Source organism: Mustela nigripes, chromosome 10 (assembly GCF_022355385.1).
Source record: "Mustela nigripes isolate SB6536 chromosome 10, MUSNIG.SB6536, whole genome shotgun sequence".
In the NCBI taxonomy this organism is placed as follows: Eukaryota; Metazoa; Chordata; class Mammalia; order Carnivora; family Mustelidae; genus Mustela; species Mustela nigripes.
In genome coordinates, this window is record NC_081566.1 from 11,496,830 (window position 1) to 11,519,211 (window position 22,382).

Genomic DNA, 22,382 nt, shown 5'->3' on the forward strand with positions numbered 1-22,382 from the left:
GTTCTGCCCTAATAAATCAGTTATAAAAACCTCTAAGAAAACTTTACATTTGGGGAGAGCAGAGGGACCCACCAGAAAAAAAAAAAAGCAAAAAATGAGCTGAATGTGAGAACAACAGTTTCATGAGATAAATTGCTTGATGTCCTTTCTCACCAAAGATATGTTTTTATGATAGTATTCAATCAAATCTTACCTTCTCGAAGAACTGGTGATGTGGACAGGTGGTAAGGCTTAGCTTGCTCAACAGCTAATCTTCGCTGGATTTTAGGAAGGACTTTCCCATACTGCTCTACTATAGCATTTCGAACCTCTGATCTCTCCCGCAAACAAGGATCACGGTCATTCTATTAAACATGCCATAAACCGTAAACATTTATTCTTCAAAAGTGCTATGTTTATGTTTATGTATTTACCATTTAAAACAGAATTCTGAATACCTAACAATATCTTCCTTCTCCGATATCCATTCTTCCAAACCAAGGACCTCCGACACACACCTGACTGCATTATCAGTCCCCATCTGTCCTGGGTTCCACCCCTCCCCCGTCCAGGCTTGAGTTTTCTCCACGACTAACAATGGTCATCACGTACCAAGTTTCTACGTGGGTCAGGCGACAGGTCACCTCTGACACATCATGCACATCCCCACAAACAGATACTGTCATTTTACTGATGGAAGAACCAAGGCTCCAAGAATGTGTTCCAAGCACGGCACAAAAGAGCATCTGTCTGAGCCCTGAAGTCCACGTTCCTCGAACCACGTAACTACCACTGCTCCTCTACCTCCTCCTCTAGCTCCCCCTAAGTGAAGTGGTTAGTCTGGCAGGACTGTGGGCAGTTATCTAAATAGAAATGGCCAATGTAAATGGACCCAGGTAAGAATGTCCTGTTCCCAACGTGCTAGGGAAGGTCAGACGAGGCATCTCCAAGGTCGAGGGGATATGAAGAGCCTCAGTGGTTACTGAGCTAGAAACTCTCACACAACAGTTACCACTTCTCCTTACTCTCTTGGCCCCCATAATGGAACACATTTCACTATATACCGAAAAATTGGTCTTCAGAGTTTGATTCAGCCTCAGGGCAGAGACGTAATTGGCACGCTGCAGATAGTGAACTAGAAGGAATTCGTGATTCCGAACATTGGTGCTGGACTGCAAGAATCTCACCAAGCAGTCCTAGGAAGAACCAAAACACTTGTTAGCTACTCCCTTCTCCTGCATTTCCGACAAGCGCGTGCTGGGGCATTGTTACCTGCTCGAGTTCTGTGAAAGGCAGCTTCAGCAAGTCCTCCATGAGGCCTGTCTCCTGGCAGACTCTGTACGTGTGCGTCAGGAGATGCTCGATGTTCAGACTGGTGGAGTGCTGCCGCAGGAATGTCCAGGCCTCCACCATGTACCTGAAACAGCGTTCCGCGAGACCTAGTGTTAGGAAAGCCGTTGGAAGCTTTCCAAACGAGCGACCCACCTACAGAATTTCAGTGACACTCTGGGTTTGTAACGCTGGAGAACTCTGAGCTTTTCTTAAACACACGTCACGGCATCAAGACGTCTGCTGATCTCACGAGCAGACTTCGTGTGAGGCTGTTCTGGGTCGTTATTGGAGTACAGGACAGGAAAGCACAGAGCATACAAGGGCGTGAGAAGAGCATCACTGTGGTGTGGCAGAGAAAGCCGGGCCCTTACGGATGCACGCCAGGCAGGAGAGCAGTGGAAGGGGAAGGGAGCAAAGACCTACCTGGGCACCATTGTGTTTAAGGGATGCTGACGGGCTTATCTCAGTCAAAGAATATTCTGACCGATCTATAAGCAAGAGCTGACTGGAAAACATGGGTTAAATTAGGGAGTTTCAGACACCATGTGGGGGCATGAGACACTGTCTTCTGTGGGCAGTGAGACATCAACAGTGTTTCTCATAACATACTCTTGAAAAAACAAAAAACCAAGCTTCAAACTGTATCAGCAGTGACTATAATTGTAAAAAAATTAACCAATAAAGCCTATACATGTTTATGTACTTATTTACTTAAATAGGTAACAAAATGTCTTGAAAGATATACACTAAAATTGTCAGAACTTTTGGAGGGGCTGAAAACTTTCAGGGCTGTGAGAGGTAGAATACATGGCAAGTACATATGAGTACCAGGAAATAATTTTTCTTAAAAAGGCCATCATTTACCAAATTCTAAGTCAACACATAATTTTGGTTTCAAGGGACAACTTCATAAAAAAGCTTTAGCTGTGGTTATTGAAATAGTCACAAATACTGACATAAAAACTTGTTAATAAATAACCAAGACACATATAAGAAACACAGAATATGTGAACTAAGTCACGTCGATTAATATTCAGCATGGAAATACATGGAAGAATAACTTGCACAGCACTGAGCCAGGCTTCCTGTGGATATAAAGTTCCTCAGGGAAGAAAAGGGCTCCCTGTGCTGACAGGCCAGGCAGGGCCAACTGTTCATTTTCTTGTTCTGGGACTAGAATATTTTAACATACTCTGCAGACTTACAAAGGTTACGAACCCAGATAACTAACAAATTTACAGGTATTCCCTAAAAATCTAAAACTGCCTTGTATTTCACCCCATACCAGGACAGGGAGGAGAGTATGATTGTTATAAACCTGAGTGTGTTAGGGGGGTAAATTTTTTCCTGCCTAAAAAATATGGGAGTATTAAAATGAGCACATTTTTATAGACAGAAAAATAAACAAGAAGAATGAATAAGTATATCAACATAAATTAAAAATAAACCATATGAACATAAAGTTGAAGTAGGTAGGACATAATCTATTTGTAGAATCCAATGTAAGACTGGTATATGGAACCTTCACCATACTATTCTATTTCTGTATACACTGAAATCTTCTTTTAAAAATGCTTTTACCAAAATATATTTCAGATAAATCAATACCTAAATGATAAAACAAAAACCACAAAAGTGGTAGCAGATACCATGAAGAGAACTAAAAACAAAAAATGACATTAAAGTGAAAAAACAAACACAAAAGTCAAATGAAAATACTGATAATTCTGATTTCATGATTTTCAACATAACAAAATCCATTCTAAAACAAAGTAAAAAGACAAATGACAAACAAGAGGGGAAAAAAACCCTATGATTACTATCCCTAACACACAAAAAGCTCTAACATGTTAGGAAGAATAATCTCAACAACACACACAAAAACAAAAGGCAGGTCACAAGCAGGAAATAGCAGCTTTATGAAAAGGTGCATTCTCTTATTATTTTGGTGAGATGAAACCCGTTACTCTGTTACCACTTTCACCCACCAGAGGGCAGTGTGCCGTGAGCTATCAAATGTCTCTTCCCCCAGTAGTTCCACTTTTAGGATTTTATGTCTTACAAACGAAATCTGCACCTGTGTAAAATGTATGGTTACTCACAGCAATGGTTAAAATAGCAACAGACTGAAAAATACCTAAATGTTCGCTGAGGCGAGCTGGTTCGATAAATACTGACACAGCACATCACAAGGAACTACTACGTAACTGTCAAAAGTAAGGAAAGTCTCTTTGTCCTATCAAGATATCAAGTCCAAATTAAACAGGAAAAAGTACACTGTAGCAAGACATAGAGTGTGCTGTTTGTATTGTAGCACTGTTTGTGTAGGGGTGGTAGGGAGAGGTGGTAGAGTAAATGCTGCTAGAAATGAGCCTGGAGCTGCTCCCATCACTAATGTGCTGTGATGGGACTACTACAAAGCTTTGGGGAAAGGAACACTCCCCAAACAGCCCGTCATCACGAAGGGCGAACTTCTTCAGCAGAAGAGCTGAGGAGATGAAGGGTGTGTGTGATGGCGGGGCTGGGGCCTGCATCCTAGTAGCTTGAAGCCACAAAGAGGGAGGTTCATTAAATGTTAGCAAGTGCTTTCAAAAAGGTGGGGTGGGAGTTTAAGTAGGAGGGGGAAGAAACATACATGCACTTGCTTACATAGGTCCACCACTAGAAATTATTAACACTGATGGGTACCAAGAAGCAGCGTAGCAGGCTGGAAATTCACTGTGTATCCTCCTGAACCTTTTGGAAGCATGTAAGTATTTTACTATTGAAAATTAAAAACAAAACAAAAGAAAAACCAACCCTAATTCCTGACCCTCCATCCACCAGTCCATGGAAATTTTCCAATTCAAAGTATGATGTCCACTCCTAATTGAGCAAATGTAGTAAGAGTAAGATTATGACTTATCGAATATTAATCTACCAGGAGAGTATACTTGAAGGCAAAGGGCAAATGATAATGTATTTTTCCATTTCCCCTCTAGCAGGAGACAACACTATCTCCAACTTCAAGAAAGCCTGTTCCACTGCCAACACTGACGTAAATTTTAAAAATAAGAAAGCCCTCATACTCCACTACTTGATGAAGTTCTAGAACCTAGGTGAGGTTCGGTGGGCTGAGGTCCGGAGCCGATGACCAAGAAAGAATTCTTGAGACATCTTTGGTGCAAAATGGTGGTTTATTAAAGCACGGGGACAGGACCCGTGGGCAGGAAGAGCTGCTGCCCGGGGTTGTGAGGGTCAGCATGTTATATACCCCGCGGTTGGGAGGAGGAGAAGGGAGGTTTCAACGGGAGTTTTCATATGCTCTTCCTGCCCACCGAACCTCACCTAGGTTCTAGAACTTCATCAGGATCTACCCAGCAAACCACAAAAATGTGTTGTGAATGAACTGAAGGATAACAGATAACAAGGATCGCAGAGGAAAACAAGCAACCTTTCAAAGGTGTTTTTCCAAGATTCCAACATCTGTTTTTTCGATGTCAGCATTAGTGGTTAAGGACAACCTCTTTCAAGTCAGTAGACTGAACAGCTTTTATGCAACTGAAAATAATTTACATGCTGCCTGACTACTCAGTACTGGGACTCTTAACCCATTTTTTTAAACCTCTATCGCCGCTAGCTTCTTTAAATTTTGTCTTGCCCTTATGTTCATTCCAGATTTATTCAGCTAGTCAAATGTTTGTGGCTAATTCAAGTTATTTCAACAAGTACTTCCTAATTTATTCCTTTCGAGGACACTAGCAGTGTCCTACCTATCTAATCAACCCATTACCATACTACAGAACTCCTCTTCTACCTGAAATTTAGAGATTCAACCCTCTCCTCTCAGAAATACATTGAGAACAAAGAAAGCTTAACTTTGCGAATGCTGATACTGAAGTAGCATTTGGTTCATAAACAATCTGGGGTGAGTGAAGAAACGAATTTCTAAAAGTATAAAAATGACCAACCAACAGAACTGATAAAAAAAAGTGAGTTGTATAAAACAGTTACAATCTCATAGGAAGTAACAGCTCCAAGCAATTTCCCCAAATCATATGGTTAACAAGAAAACCCAAATTACCAGACAACTGTATTTCCAATCATGCCTTTAACTTGTCATAGTTGTCACATACACAAGTAACTACAGCAATATACATATACAGCTATAATATGAACGGATCTATAGCATGCTGATTAGAGAGCACTAACACTGGCAAAGGGAAGAAAAGGAACAATGTAAAGACAGGACCTACTCAAATCCCCACCTGCTCAAATCCCGTTTGGTTCAGGTATTTAAGATACAAAACCCGATTTTACAACTCAATAGGGCTTTATCCTTCCTTTGTATCTTTGGCTCCTCCCCCCAATCCCCCCCCCAAACCTCAACTGCCCACAGGGGAGAGGCCCACATTGCCATTTAGCAAGAGAGAGAATTCTGAATGAAGCTCAGTTTGGCTTCCCCTTTTACTCAAGAGTCCTCCTTCTTCATCCTATTCTAAGATAAAAGGTTTTTTATATTCTTCTTAACGCTGACAATGAAGAATCCTAAGAACAGGATGTAAACGCAACCAAAGCAAAGTATTTTATATGACAGTCTCATCAATTCCATTTTATTAACATACATGATCAAGGCTTCAACGGTGTTTTCAAAACATGTACTTACTTATTGGAAAGCAAAACGGTGAGGTGAAGGGTAACATCCTCACCGCTGGACACCGTGGGCTTCATTGTCTGAATGTATCGGAGGGCTTGTCTGTGCTCCCCCTGACTCATGAAGGCTTCAATAATCTTTGAGTGTTGCCATGACACAGGTTTTACAGTAGCTGGGTGGAACAGAAGATCCAAGCCACTCTGCAAAGAAAACACAAAAAATGCTACATGCACATAAAATGTGATGCACTTGGACAAAAACACCTAGCCTTTAAAAAGACAGGGGACACTACAGCCACAAACAACAGTTTAAACATAACCTGTCAAGTTCTACTTTAATCCATGGTACATTTTATTTTAAATAAAAGCCTATCAAAAGCCCCATTCTTCTGAGGCTTGGTTGAGATCTGACGTAAAATCTTTCTGCCACCAAGGTCACACATCAATACCAAGTCCTGCCTTCTATGGCAACACACCAAGCGGGTCTCTAACAAAACAATGGCCGAATCTGCACCACTAGTGCACCACTAGTACTTATTTCCTTCTTTAGACCTTGTGGGCCCTGAGGTCCTAAAGTGTTGCATCTTTGTATTCTCATTGCCGATGACACTGCTTGATAAAGGTATCGACTGAACTGAGTCCGTAAATTACTCCAGAAGTAGACTGAGTCGTATCTTTAATATCACAATTAATCCAGCTACGTACTTCTTTCTGAAATTCTAACAGCTGATGAAAGCTTACATTCTCAGCGAACAGACTTACCGCATAGTCATTATGATCTATCAGCCAAAAGCCTTGAATAAGTTTCACCTGGCCCCAAGGAATGGCAAAGGCAGTGGGAAAAGACTCAATGCAAGTATCTGCTTTGTTTGGGAAGGAATACATAATATCGAGCAACAAATAAATGGTCTTTAAAAAAGAGAATTAAGGACAGTAACAAGAAGAAAATCTCCTACATATCTACTTGTATTAGGGATCAAGAGACTACAGCACCAGAGGCTTAAAGAGGCTGCTTTCAGGATTCCGAAAGCCTAAACAGATACCCTGGTGTGGCAGTGTTATTAAATAACTGTGCAGCCAGTTCTAGATGCAAATTCACAAATTCACACTCAGTAGTAAGTACCACTGCAAAAGAGATTAACAAAAGCCCACTTTCCTCATGAAGTCAGTAGCTTATTAGCACTGAAGAAGCAGAGGTACAGACAAAATTCCAGTTATCGGCAAAAGCCAAAGGCTAAAGCAAACACATCATGTAACTTATAATTTATGAATGGAACTACACATTTAAAAAAAAAGATTTTATTCATTTATTTGACAGAGAGAGAGAAGCAAACTCCCCGCTGAGCAAGGAGCCTAATGCAGGACTCGTTCCTAGGACCCTGGAACCATGACCCGAGCCAAAGGCAAACGCTTAATTGACTGAGCCACCCCTCCCTGGACTACACACTTTTAAACTCAGAAACTGACATCAGCACAAAAATACTATTGCAAATAAGACTGGGTTCAGGCCCAAGGCCTAACATAATATTAAACTAACTTATTATGTATTTGTATTGAACACATAAATTAACCTCATTAAGAAAGATCATTTGATGCCTGGGTGGTTCAGTAGGTTAAGCCTCTGCCTTTGGCTCAGGTCATGAGCTCAGGGTCCTGGGATTGAGTCCTGTATCGGCCTCCCTGCTCAGTGAGGAGCCTGCCACTCATGCTTGTGCGCTCTCTCTCTCTCTGACAAATACATAAAATCTTTAAAAAAAACGAAAGAAAGAAAAAGAAGACCATTTGGCCAGCAATGTTTCAGAATTGCTGTTGGTATGTTGGTAACTCTGATGATGTCCAACACACACACACACACACACACACACACACACACACAAACACACACGAGAATCTGATGACAGCTGTGGATCCTAACCCCAGAAAATTATAACAAAATTCTGCATAGTTTCAGATTTGCCATAGACCATTCGAACCCAAACAACAGACCCTGGGTTAACCTTCCTTTAAAAAAACTGCAAATGTGCAGCTGAGATTGGATTAGACGTTCGAGGTTCCTATTACTCTCAAATTTTATGATGAACGTAATACAGGAATTGACAGTGTTTAAAGGATACAACAGCATGTTTGCTTATTTCAGTGACGTCATCCAATAGGTATATGTCAAGCAGTGCCTGTAAAAGGGATAAAAAATTCAGTGTTTTTTGTATGTTCACTCATTCACAGTTCCTGATTCTCCCAAGCCCGTGCCGGGCGGGAACAATACCCCCAGCAACCGCAGAGTCTTCAGGGGGAGCACGTGGCCAGAAACGTACGTGCAGACTAGATGGAGGGTATTTTCCTGTGCCTCCTTCATCCCGCTTCCACAACCTCTCAACGCCGTCTCCCAATTGAGATACCATTTCGTCAATAATCAGGCAATCGGGGTTCCATTTCCCTCTGCAAAACGGGCAACATTCAGGATTATTCGCCATTCATGTTTATTCCAAACTCTTGTGATCCCCACAATCCAAAGGAGAAGAGAGTTGAGAACAGGACCCCATTTGGCACCACGTGAAGTCCAGTCACCAACAAGAATTAGATGCAGAGGCCTCGGGCTTGGTCGCCAGGAAGCTGGTGCACACAGGTTCCCAGGGGGAGAGCGCGGTCCAGCCGCCAGATGCCTGAGCTTGCTTCTACCACCCAGAGCAAACTGCCCAAGAGCACAGCAGCCAGTCGGGTATAAACACCCAGCAGTTCAGTCAAAGGGCTATGAGTTCCCTTTCACCACCTGAGTCTTCTGACCCAGCGATTCCTTCAAAAACCTATCCCGAGCGCCTGCAGTGGGCAGCATAACCTGTCCCTGCCTCATCTACAACAGCCCGGTGGGTGGCAGTTCCTCCTTCCTGAGCTTTCCCCCTGACAGTCAGCACCGCACCGACCACTCCACCTTTATTTACATGGCCTGCGAGTCTTACGTGACAAGCAGGATTAGAAAAACGTAGCAAAGCCATTCACGGACACATATCTAGAATTAGATCTAGGAACTAACAGATCTAGGATTTTAAAATATGCTTGATGGGGTACCCGGGTGGCTCAGCTGGGATCACGATCTGAGGGTTGTGAGATGGAGCCCCACGGCGGGCTCTGCACTCAGCAGGGAGTCTGCTTCACAGTCTCTCTCTCCTCCTCCTTCTGCTCAAGTGTGCACTCTCTCTCAAATAAATAAAATCTTTAAAAATTAAATAAATATAATATGCCTAATCAATCTCCCACCTCGGTGCCTAGGCTCCAAGATTATTTCTTCGAAAGGACCGGACCCCAAACTTGCCACATACCAAACTATAGACAGCATGGCCTTCTGAGGACTGATTTCTGGGGGATTCTGACAACACACCTGACGTCCATGTTCGTGAACCACCACTATCAATGTTGCATGCTGTGCTGCAAGCGTCACTCCCACCCGAGGAACAAGGCTATATAATCCCTGCTCTTTGTTCTATTACCTCTGCTTCATTATTTCAAAGGAACCAATGAGAGTAACATTCATGTATATTAAAAAGGAAAAATAAAGGAAATAAGACAAAGAAAACAGGAACACAGTGGTTGAAGGGCCTGAAAAGCAACTGTTAATGGAAAGAACATAAAAAGCCTAACTGAAGGTATGCTTTGTGGCTTTCTGATGAATTGGGAGCCTTTAGTCATTTTCTAAATAAGAATCCTCAGACTCTTAATCTCACAAAACAAACTGAGGGTTGCTGGGGGGAGGGAGGTTGGGAGACGGTAGTGGGGTTATGGACATTGGGGAGGGTATGTGCTATGGTGAGTGCTGTGAAGTGTGTAAACCTGGAGAGTCACAGACCTCTACGTATGGGGATAAAAATACATTATATGTTCATAAAAATAAATAAGTAAATAAGAGTCCTCAGGGGGTGCCTGGGTGGCTCAGTTGGTTAAAGCCTCTGCCTTCAGCTCAGGTCATGATTCCAGGGTCCTGGGACGGAGCCCTGCATTGGGCTCTCTGCTCAGCGGGGAGCCTGCCTCCCTTCCTCTCTCTCTGCCTGCCTCTCTGCCTACTTGTGATCTCTGTCTGTCAAATAAACAAATAACATCTTTAAAAAGTATGAATAAGAATCCTCAGGAAAAATACATGCTTAAATGACAGAATCTCTTCTAATAAATCAACTGTGGTAACAACTCTTAATTAGGAAATACGAGTAGCCACACTCAAATTATCAAATGAGGTGTAACAGATCTAGGCAAACATGCAAATGTTACAACTATAATAATGCTAGTAACAAATTCTGTCACTTGAGAATTCCACGCATTTCATCTTTCTGTAGCCTCATGAATTCTGTTCTGAGAAAGAGATGACTTCTTACAAAAATAACTTCTAAGAGGTTTTGGAAAATTCTGGAAGGTACCTTGCCAGACGCTCACACTTCTGTCGACGACTGGTGTAGTAGTTCTGAATTACAGGGTAGTTGTAGTACAACCTGGACAACTGCACAGCATCATCTAGAGTTTTTTAAGAATCAGGAAAATTAGTAATATTTCCAAAACATCCTAACAATACCTAAGGTCATCCACATTATTTTACTATAACTGCATGATACTGTTTAGTCTGCAGGCTTCCTAAATTTAAGTAATAAATATACATCCCTTTATTAACAGATACACAAACAAGAAAAGAGTCTCTCATAACAGTTGGTAAAAAACAAGGATGTAGGCTTAAAACTCTGGAAAAGCTATTCCAGAGATAATTCCATCCCCTTAATCCTTAATCATTCATATACTTAGAAAGCAAGCAGTATTCACTATTTAGGTAAAAATCACAGAGAATAATGAAAGAGTAAGGTCAACAGCAATTAAGCAAAGGGACAGAAGTGCTTCTCAATAGAATCTAACATGTGCCCTGGAAATGCAGAAAATTAGAGGACTTAGAAGTGTTCTCTACAAGCCAGAGCAAAAGTCAAATCTAATTCTTGGTAGCATACATTAGTTGAAAAGAGGTATTCGACTGATGGCAAATAATCTTGGTTAATACACATATTAAAACAACTCTTAATGGAAGAGGGATGGTGGAAAAAAGGCAACCCGAAAATGAGAACCCCTCAAATGACAGAGATTTCAGAAAGTCTCCAGTAATATCCGCAGCTGAAGTCCGTGTTTTACCTGAGCCCTCGGGTAAGAGCCCCGAGTGACAGAACCAGAGCACCGCCTGCGTGTACTGGCTGATGAGCCGCGTGATCAGGCACTTCTTGTGCAAGTCCATGAGGCCTGCGGAGACAAACACCGGCCGTGTAACGTGCAGTGCTTCAACCGTGTGGAGAATCAAGACCCTGCCCAGTTCTCAAAACTTTTAACAGCGTATGTGGATTCTTCAATATACTTAGCTTGAACAGAAAATCTCCACAATGCTAAAGGGGATGACTCACTAAGTAGACATCTAAGCTACATGAGCTTCCGCCTATGCTGCATTTCCAAGTCAAACGCAGCCAGTAACACAGACCAGCACAGGGATATTCCTGTAGGTTGTTCAAACCGGGCCTTTACGTGAAACTGGCTATTTTGTTTAAATGGCAAAACAAAGACAAACATTTACAATGACCTCTGTGAATAAAAACTTACATATAATTGAAGAATTTGAAACTCTACTGGAAGTACGTACGCTACCTTAACAGTAAGTTTAACCCGCAGATTTCCCAAGCATGTTTAAGCATGGGCTCAGGGCACATCTAGTAATAGTCTGCAGTTTCCATTTAAGAAATAAAAATAAAATAAGTCTCTTCGTACTTTGCACAATGATGCATCTAAGACAAGGAAGACAAGGAAGTTTATTTTTCCTTGAAGTAAAATTTAAACAAAAACTCATTTATACGAGACAAAGAGCACACCTCTCTCCGTGATCTCCTGGGCCTCTGTGGTGAAACAATTTAAGACGGAATTAAGGTTGCTGAGAAGCAAGTGGCACTGCTGGAGAGCCTGTATGGTCTGTGGGTCGATGAAACGACACGAGCCATCAAATAATGGTATACCTTTCCAGGAGAAAATACCAGATTAGTTCTGACACAATAAATCTGAGTTAGTTAAAATCATAAAGGCAAGATTTCTCAAACTCCTATTAACTACAGAGTTAGACTACACATTATGAGACTTTGAAATGGCAAATAACCTTAAGAAACCCCGAAGGGACAAATATAAATTCCTAGTTTTTTAAGATGCAGAACAAGGAACAAGCAATGTGAGCAGAGGAAGGGGACACAGAGTCAACATCAGACTGACTAGAAATAAGTCTATTCGTTAAATGCTTCCCCCTCAAGTAAAAATCTTTCCTATCAGATCTTTTACATGCCACATTGTTTTGTGATTATTTTATAAGAGCACTTTTCCATCTCCAGTGCTCCAAAGTGAGACATTAAGACTCAGATAAAGACATAATAAAACTACGTGCTTGTTATAATTCACTGTAGACTTGGTTGTCCTTTCATTTTAAACTCAACAATGAATTTTCGAATCCTTTTGTGGGGAAAAAATGGGTATTTTAGTTGCTACTGATTACATGTTTTAGTTAAGATTTAATCACATTAATATTTACTGGGTAACTGAAAACTAGAAAACATCTTAATTAGAAATCCTTCCTCAAATCAAATTGATTTGCTTCACTTCCCATGCATTTAAAATACTATACTTTGTGTTTTTATTACATTTAGGTTTTTAAAAGAACTCCATTAACCAGTAATGCAGCTCAAGGCAGCAATAATGGCTGAGTTACCCTGTTCAAACCTGATGTACCAGATTATGCTCAAAGTGTAATAAAGGCATATAATTTATGAACCAATCTGAATTTTTTTCTTTTCTTACATGAATTACATAACCCAGTCCTGAATATATTTTCCACTCAAAAAAATACACTTTGTGGCCCTAACTCTGAATTACCAGGTGTTTGCTCCTGACTTTAACTAAGTGATTAAATATTTAATAACTATTCAAATAATTTATTCAATTATTTAAGTATTTATAATTATTTCATATTTATGTTTTGTAAGTATGACCTAAAAATACTAAAGAACCCCATGTCTCTAACAGTAGATTCTCTACTAAAAATAACTTAACTAAAAAGTCCATTTAATTCATTCATCATTGATACAATGATAGAAATAACAAAAATATATACTTCTAATTAAACTTAAATTATACTTTCATGTACAGGGCAATCACATTATTTTTGTACATAATGGGTTTCTGATATTTATAGGACACCTCAAAACTCAGATTAACGACAGATGAATGAATAAGCCTGACAAGAAGAAAAATTACTGCAAATGACTGATAACGTCACCTGCTAGCAGAAGACAGAGGTGATGAGTTTTTGCCCTCCACTTTTTTTTTTTTAAGAATATATATTTTTAAAGATTTTATTTATTTATTTGACAAAGATCACAAGTAGGCAGAGAGGCAGGCAGAGAGAGAAGAGGAAGCAGGCTCCCTGCCGAGCAGAGAGCCCGATATGGGGCTCGATCCCAGGACCCTGGGATCATGACCTGAGCTGAAGGCAGAGGCTTAACCCACTGAGCCATCCAGGTGCCCCTTTTGCCCTCCTCCTTAGCTTTTTTTTGGTTATAAATATTTTGAACAGAAAATGAGTAAGAAGGGAACCTTCTGAGGTCAACTGGCATACCCCCCTGACTCCATCATCCGCAAACTTCATAATTTAATCTCTTAAGATCAAAGAAAATGTCCAACTCTGAAAGTTGGTATTATAGGCATGTTAACACATTGCCAGTTTAACAATCGATTGCAAAGTCTTGCTCAAGAAAGAATTTCGTCGGGGCACCTGACTGGCTCAGTGGTGGAGCATGTGACTCTTCAACTTGAAATTTTAAGTTCGAGCCCCATGCTGGGTGCAGAAATTATTTAAAAATAAAATGTTTAAAAACAAACATAAAAATAATACTAATTTTGCCACCCTACTATTAAAAGAAAAGTTTTCCTCTGAGACTTCTTTAAAGAGTTTACAACTTCAGGGACGCCTGGGTGGCTCAGTCAGTTAATCATCTGCCTTCAGCTCAGGTCATGATCGCAGGGTCCTGGGATGGAGTTCCGATTTGGGCTCCCCGCTCCACAGGAAGCCTGGTTCTCCCTCTCCCTCTGCCTGCTGCCCCTTCCCCCAACGTGTGCTCTCTCTCAAATAAATTAATAAAATCTTAAAAAAAAAAACAAGTTTACAACTTCAAAATGATTAAAAATGATGACTGTCATGTACTTAAAACACAAATCGAGGTTAATATTTTAATATAATACTTACACAGTCTGTCAAATTCCTCTTTTGTAAAAACCACTTTATTCCACGTCCACTCAAGAACAAAGCGAAGATTGGCCGCAGAATTTGGTTGTTCTTATTAGTAAATATCCATGGAAAAAAATAAAGGATTATTAATTACAAACAAAAAATGAGTAGCTCCAGTGGGGAACCCTGACCAAGACCACACTGATCAAGTGAGCAGTGGGAACGTCAATACTAACAAACTGGTACGAAACACAGCAAAGAGCACACTGTTTTACGCAGTGCTGCTGTGAAGAATGTCAACTCTGAATCTAATCAGGAGGAAAGCTTAAGAACACACACTCAAAGACTGTCTGCAAATTGATAGGCTTATCTTTAAAAAAAAAAAAGCCAATTTTTTGAAAGATAAAGGCCTAGGAATTATATGAGATTAAGAGACATTAAAAGGACATAAAAACTAAATACAAAGTATATGCTGGATTCCATTTTGGATTCTCTATCCCTATAAATGCTATCAAGGACGTTACTGGCACAATTAGTAACATTCCAGTAATGTTTGGGGACCAGATAACAGCATGTATCAATGTTTTTCTGAATTTTGTAAGTATAAAGTGGTTTTGGAATGAATGTTCTTGGTCTTGGAAATAATATTGAATTACTTACAAGAAGAGAAATGTTGATGCCTTCAACTTATTCTCGAATGACTCAATAAAAAAATAAAGGGGGTGTAGCATGTGTGTTTTTAAAAGAGAAGGATACACAGCAACTGGGATGAATCCCGGAGAATTTTGCTGAAGAGTCAATCCCAAAGTTACATATTGTATAATGTCATTTCTAAACATTTTTGAAATGTCAAAATTATAGAAATAGAGAATAGACTGGTGGCTCCCTGGGATTATGCGTAGGGGGACATAGGTGTGGCTATAAAAAGGACAACATGGGGGTCGTGACTGGGATACTGTACCAGAAGCTTACCAGATCTTGCAGAGGGAAGGTGATGATAAAGGGTAACACAGGATCTCTGTACACAATGTCTTAAAATAGCAATGTGAATCTAATTAGCTCAAAATAAAGTTTAACTAAACCCCCAAATTAATTATTTAAAAAATTTTAAATATAAAAGTGATTTTTTTATTTGTTAAAAACCATAATCTTACCTTCTTTTGTCCACTTTTTGATACATCCAGTCAGAAGTCCCAGGCAACTTGTGTGGATTGCTGCTGACAAGATAGCTTCTAACTGTTCTTCCTGAACCATGCATTTAAAAAAAGGAAAAAGAGTAAGAAATGAGGGTAGAAGATATCTGATCACAGTCTCAGAGATAGCAAGTTCTATAAAAATACAAACACTTAGGGACACCTGTGTGGCTCCGTTGGGTTAAGTATCCAACTGTTGGTTTTGGCTCAGGTCATGATGTCAGCATCCTGGGATTGAGCCCTGTGTGGGGCTCCACGCTCAGCAGAGAGTCTGCTTGAGGTTCTCTCTCTCCCCCTCCCCCACAGGCATTCTCTTTAAAACCAATTAATAAATTTTAAAAATACAAATATTTAAGGAGTTAAAAACTCATGACTCTCTAGGCGGCTATAAACACAAAGGCAGTGAGAGGCACTGGTGGCCACGTGGAGTAACTGGAATCCTTGTACACTGATGGTGGGAATGGAAAATGGTAGCCACTCTGGGAAACTTAAATACTGAGTTACCTCATGACCCAGCAACTCCATACCCAAGAGAAATGAAAACACAAGCCCACATCAAAACTATACATGGAACAACATCATTCATAATAGTCCCAAACTGGAAACAAACCAAATGCCCCCCAACTGAAGAATGGGTGAACGAATGGGATGAGGGGCTGATGCATATACCACACAGATGAACTGTAAGTAACAAGCAGCCTATGAAGACAGAAAGCAGAGTGGTTTGAAAGCTGGGAAATGGGGGGAGAACATGGGGGTTTTGTGGGGGTGAGAAAAATGTTCTCAAACTGAATGTGGAGACAGGTGCACAATTCCATGGATTTACTAAAAATCACTGTAAGCAGGTAACTATAAGATATAGCTGTGTCTTAACAAGCCTTATTTAAAATCATTATAAATCACGCTGAATATTAAAGAAACGTATGAATTTCATTCATTAGAACAAGAAACTTTTTTAAAAGAACTGAATGAAAAAACAGATGAGTCGAACAGGAACAGAGGGGCTTAACTATGATAAAGACTCCCTCAAAATGAAGAAAAGCATGATTCTAAATGGAGACTCAGTAAAGCAATTTACATTAACATTGGGGACAAAACAAGAATGTCTGCTGGTACCACTGTTTTTCCAAAGTTTGTATAGGTTCTACCAAACGCTGTGAGAAGATAAACAAAAATGGAAAAAGTAGAAGCCCGTATTTGCTGATGACTCCAGACCTTGAAAATCTAATAAGAGATTCTGATTTGATAAATAGATATTAAGTGAATACACAAAAACCAACTGCATTTTTTTTAGGTCTTTTGAAAGGTATCTTTTGTTTTTAATTTTTTTATTTTTTATAGACATATATTTTTATCCCCAGGGGTACAGGTCTGTGAATCGCCAGGTTTACACACTTCACAGCACTCACCAAAGCACATACCCTCTCCTCAATGTCCATAACCCCATCTCCCTTCTCCCAATCCCCTTACCCCCAGCAACCCTCAGTTTGTTTTGTGAGATTAAGAGTCACTTGGTTTGTCTCCCTCCCAATCCCATCTTGTTTCATTTATTCTTCTCCTACCCACTTAAGCCCCCATGTTGCATCACCACTTCCTCATACCAGAGAGATCATATGATAGTTGTCTTTCTCTGCTTGACTTATTTCGCTAAGCATGATTCGCTCTAGTTCCATCCATGTTGTCACAAATGGCAAGATTTCATTTCTTTTGATGGCTGCATAGTATTCCATTTGTATATAGACCACATCTTCTTGATCCATTCATCTTTCCATAGTTTGGCTATTGTGGACATTGCTGCTATAAACATTCGGGTGCACCTGCCCCTTTGGATCACTATGTTTGTATCTTTAGGGTAAATACCCAGTAGTGCAATTGGTGGGTCATAGGGCAGTTCTATTTTCAACATTTTGAGGAACCTCCATGCTGTTTTCTAGAGTGGTTGCACCAGCTTGCATTCCCACCAACAGTGTGAGGGTTCCCCTTTCTCCACATCCTCGCCAGCATCTGTCATTTCCTGACTTGTTGATTTTAGCCATTCTGACTGGTGTGAGGTGATATCTCATTGTGGTTTTGATTTGTATTTCCCCGATGCCGAGTGATATGGAGCACTTTTTCATGTGTCTGTTGGCCATCTGGATGTCTTCTTTGCAGAAATGTCTGTTCATGTCCTCTGCCCATTTCTTGATTGGATTATTTGTTTTTTGGGTGTTGAGTTTGCTAAGTTCTTTATAGATTTTGGACACTAGTCCTTTATCTGATATGTCATTTGCAAATATCTTCTCCCATTCTGTCAGTTGTCTTTTGATTTTGTTAACTGTTTCCTTTGCTGTGCAAAAGCTTTTGATCTTGATGAAATCCCAATAGTTCATTTTTGCCCTTGCCTCCCTTACCTTTGGCGATGTTCCTAGGAAGATGTTGCTGTGGCTGAGGTCGAAGAGGTTGCTGCCTGTGTTCTCCTCAAGGATTTTGACGGATTCCTTTCTCACACAGAGGTCCTTCATCCATTTTGAGTCTTTTTTGTGTGTGGTGTAAGGAAATGGTCCAATTTCATTTTTCTGCCATGTGGCTGTCCAATTTTCCCAACACCATTTATTGAAGAGGCTGTCTTTTTTTCCATTGGACATTCTTTCCTGCTTTGTCGAAGATTAGTTGACCACAGAGTTGAGGGTCTATTTCTGGGCTCTCTATTCTGTTCCATTATCTATGTGTCTGTTTTTGTGCCAGTACCATGCTGTCTTGATGATGACATCTTTGTAATAGAGCTTGAAGTCTGGAATTGTGATGCCACCAACTTTGGCTTTCTTTTTTCAATATCCCTTTGGCTATTCAAGGTCTTTTCTGGTTCCATATAAATTTTAGAATTATTTGTTCCATTTCTTTGAAAAAGATGGATGGTACTTTGATAGGAATTGCATTAAATGTGTAGATTGCTTTAGGTAGCATAGACATTTTCACAATATTTATTCTTCCAATCCAGGAGCATGGAACATTTTTCCATTTTTTTGTGTCTTCCTCAATTTCTTTCATGAGTACTTTATAGTTTTCTGAGTATAGATTCTGTGCCTCTCTGGTTAGGTTTATTCCTAGGTATCTTATGGTTTTGGGTGCAATTGTAAATGGGACTGATTCCTTAATTTCTCTTTCTTCTGTCTTGCTGTTGATGTAGAAAAATGCAACTGATTTCTGTGCATTGATTTTATATCCTGACACTTTACTGAATTGCTGTACAAGTTCTAGCCGTTTTGGACTGGAGCCTTTTGGGTTTTCCACATATATTATCATATCATCTGCGAAGAGTAATAATTTGACTTCTTCTTTGCCAATTTGGATGCCTTTAATTTCCTTTTGTTGTCTGATTGCTGAGGCTAGGACTTCTAGTACTATGTTGAATAGCAGTGGTGATAATGGACATCCCTGCTGTGTTCCTGTCCTTAGTGGAAAAGCTTTCAGTTTTTCTCCATTGAGAATGATATTTGCGGTGGGTTTTTCATAGATGGCTTTGATGATATTGAGGTATGTGCCCTCTATCCCTACACTTTGAAGAGCTTTGATCAGGAAGGGATGCTGTACTTTGTCAAATGCTTTTTCAGCATCTATTGAGAGTATCATATGGTTCTTGTTCTTTCTTTTATTGATGTGTTGTATCACATTGACTGATTTGCGGATCCAACTGCATTTTTATGTACCAGCAATAACCACCCAGAATTTAATAGAGGAAAAACGTTCTAGTCACAAGCAGCACAACTATGGAGCACTTAAGAGATAAAAGCACAAGAGACACCTGTAAGAACTGAAAAGAACTATAAGATCTTGTTGAGATAGAAAACCAACCCTGAATAAATGAGAAAATAGACTATTTAAGACTTGGATGAAATGATGATAAAAATATTCTCTCCAAAATTAATACATGACTATAACAAATTTTCAAGAAGAGTTCCAATGGGAGTGCTGGATAAAATCATGTTGTAATTAATACAAAAGAACAAATGCCTATGAATTGACAATTATAGGGAAAAAAGAGCCACATCAGCAAATATTAGAGCAGTATATTAAAATGGCATAGAAATAGATCAGATTAATGGGACATAATAAAAAACCCAGAAACAGAACCCAGTACACAGACAGAGGAAATCAAATAAATGTGGTATCTCAGTAGTTTGACAAAAGGACATTCTGTGCTCTGTTTTGTAAGGGGTGTAGCACAGCTGTACTCATCCTCATCCAGGAGAAAGAAAAGCAACCTTTACCTGATGAACACAGATGAACTAAGCCTTAAATGGTAATGAAGCATTGATTAGCAAGGTTTTTTAAGCCAGGAGCATTTGATTACAAAAATATTAATTTGTATGTAGCAAAAGATACCATAAAAGAAATCAAGAGGGAAAAGACCCAATAAAACAAGGGTAAAACTTGCAAATAATGTAATTAACAGAACACTGACCACCCAATGAAAATATGAAATTGCATCTGTATCATCCTTTTCCCGATATGAAGAAGGGATACAAAGAGAGTCATGAAAGAAAAGTATACATAAAATCCATGCACCATGTATACAAACAAATGATTATGAAGGGGACACTGACAAGACCACCACCCAGGTTTAGACTGAGAATATGTGGCAGTAACCTGGAAGCTGTGTCTGCTTGGACCTGACCAAAAACAAATCCCACCCACCTCTCTCATTTCCCATGGCAACCACGACCCCTTTCCTGCCTTCTGAAGTCATCATGTTCTTGCTTTTCTTTTTGTTTTAGCTCTACATGTGCATTGCTAAACAATGTAATTTACTTTGACCTGTTCTGGGAATGGAGTTTTAAAAAAGGGGCACACGAAGGATGGTTAACAAAATGCCAATAGTTAGATGCCTCAATACCCTATAGCAATTTTCTAAATCCAAACTATTCATGTATTATTTATGTAATTGGGGGAAAAAAACCCAAATGGGGTGGATACCAGATTTTAATCACGGAAAACATTAAATGCTGTTTTATTCACGTGGCTGAATTACAAGTTATTTTTCACGTTTTTAAGGTATTACTGCTTTAACTAAATTTGACAGTGTATAATCAGGAAAAAAAAAGAATCTGTATCAAGTTCCCTAAAGTGAGAAAGTTAAATGGAGCTCTTGGGAGTGCCCAAGGCCTGAAGATGATGAGCCGTGAGTTCTCTGCGGTCAGGAAGCTGGAGCACTGGGCCGGAAAGTAAGTTCCAGTTCCTGACAGTAGGGTGGGCAGGGCCACTGGGGCCGAAGTTCCGGGAGGAAACCACTCTGAATCTGGTGCTTTTTCTCCTTGTCTTCTTGAGGGCAGCTGAATGGACACTATAAAACAGAGTACTATGAACGAAAGACTGAGCAAAGGTGTTCCCTGAATGCATATGGTTGGAAATCAACCGCCCAGAGTGTGATGATGCCGTTTTATCAAACAAAGCCCTCAAGAGTATTCTTGGGCCATTAGACAGAAAGAATAGATATCTTCTGCACAATATATTAGCAATTCTCCCATAACTCTGATCAAGTAGATGGGTTAAAAAAGACCATTTATTACTCACAACAGACAAAAGCAACCTTATAAACTGCTTTAGCCTTTCCTGAAAAAAAGAAAATTCTTGTTACCTATGGATAAAGATGGAACATCACACACAGCCATTTACTTGCTGCCTTGGTATCATCACCAGACCCCAGTGAGTGATCAGTAGTAAATAGCAGAGAAAGGTATCAATCAACGAGGGCAAAGAAAAGAGACGGCATCATGGGGTGAGACAGCTCAACAAGATCCATGAATGGCAGTCATGAGGAAAGGTGATGAACTCAGCAGTGTGAGGGAAATCGCATCCTTAGGTCCTCACAGACGGGAGCTACAGATGAGAATCTAGTCAAGTTAGCTCTCTGAGCCCTCAGGCTAAGTCCGTGGAGAGTCCAGGTACAGAGGAGGGGGGGGGCAAGAGTGGTCAGACCTGGGCTAAAAATAAGCAACCGGTGGACACTTAGTCTATGGAACAGCCAGCCATACCCCCTTAGGACCCTGCAATGAAGAACCATGGACACATGCATCACAGATCTTTGGGAAAATGGAATGGCTCCCCCAAAGTGTGGCCTTGCTCCACTGAAATGGTGCATGTCCCATCTACTATTCTCAAGAAAAGGATTCCTCTCCATGAACTATACCATTGCAAAATACAGTGTATCATCTGTTACTGACCCACTTTACATATGAACAGATGACGGCCACCAAATGCATAAGGAGAGCCCCTGCCATCAAAGAGACTAGACGAAGAAACTAGACTGCAGAGGAAACAGAGCCAGTGCAAAAATCAAGAAAGACTGTGAACACACACGGGCAGCAGCTAGTCATCCATAAAACAGAATACTAGAAACAAAAGACTGATCAAAGAAAAAGTACTCACAGAAATTTTATATGAGGGTCAAATTTTTAAAAAGTTGATGGGAAGCCAGGTAGATGATGAAGAAATCTCCCCCAAAACAGAACCAGAGACAAAGGCGACAAATTAGTGGGCAATGAAGTAATCCGACAGAAGGTCAGACCCTTCGTCTAAAGGGGCACCACAAAAAAGCAAAAAGTAACTGGAAGAAAAAATTAAGCTTGTGTGAGACTAGGCAAGGTGTTTGTGTTTTTTTTTTTAAAGGCCACTTAGAAACTCCAGGAAAAAACAAGCTATGTAGTAAGAACATTAACATCGACCATGATCACGACATGACCACATGGTTAATATTTACATAGGTACCAAACTATAAAAGGAGAGGAAGGAGGGAGGAATCTCCCAGTGATAATGGTATTGAATATTTCACTTATTCCATGAAATTAAGTATTAAAATCCAACCGTAAATGTTAAACCATGAGTGGCAGTATTTATATCCCATGGGTGTTTAAAAGGCTCTTTTTCCAGCAATTCATAGTTACATATCTGTAATTTTTAAAAAGATTTTATTTATTTATCTGACAGACAGAGATCACAGGTAG

General features: G+C 40.0%; 1 protein-coding gene across 7 annotated transcripts in view; it reads right to left on the bottom strand.

Moving 5' to 3' along the window:
- The window catches only part of AHCTF1 (AT-hook containing transcription factor 1), an 82,310-nt gene that overhangs the window by 23,095 nt on the left and 36,833 nt on the right, over positions 1-22,382 (bottom strand). For all 7 annotated transcript variants that reach the window (XM_059412575.1, XM_059412574.1, XM_059412573.1 and 4 more), the window contains 12 exons: positions 15,364-15,454; positions 14,228-14,317; positions 11,817-11,957; positions 11,095-11,199; positions 10,344-10,437; positions 8,256-8,379; positions 8,058-8,114; positions 6,706-6,852; positions 5,957-6,144; positions 1,252-1,396; positions 1,044-1,175; positions 194-344 (listed from right to left, as the gene is read on the bottom strand). In XM_059412575.1, the coding sequence (XP_059268558.1) occupies positions 194-344; positions 1,044-1,175; positions 1,252-1,396; positions 5,957-6,144; positions 6,706-6,852; positions 8,058-8,114; positions 8,256-8,379; positions 10,344-10,437; positions 11,095-11,199; positions 11,817-11,957; positions 14,228-14,317; positions 15,364-15,454 (1,465 nt within the window). The remainder of the gene's footprint in view (positions 1-193; positions 345-1,043; positions 1,176-1,251; positions 1,397-5,956; positions 6,145-6,705; positions 6,853-8,057; positions 8,115-8,255; positions 8,380-10,343; positions 10,438-11,094; positions 11,200-11,816; positions 11,958-14,227; positions 14,318-15,363; positions 15,455-22,382) is intronic.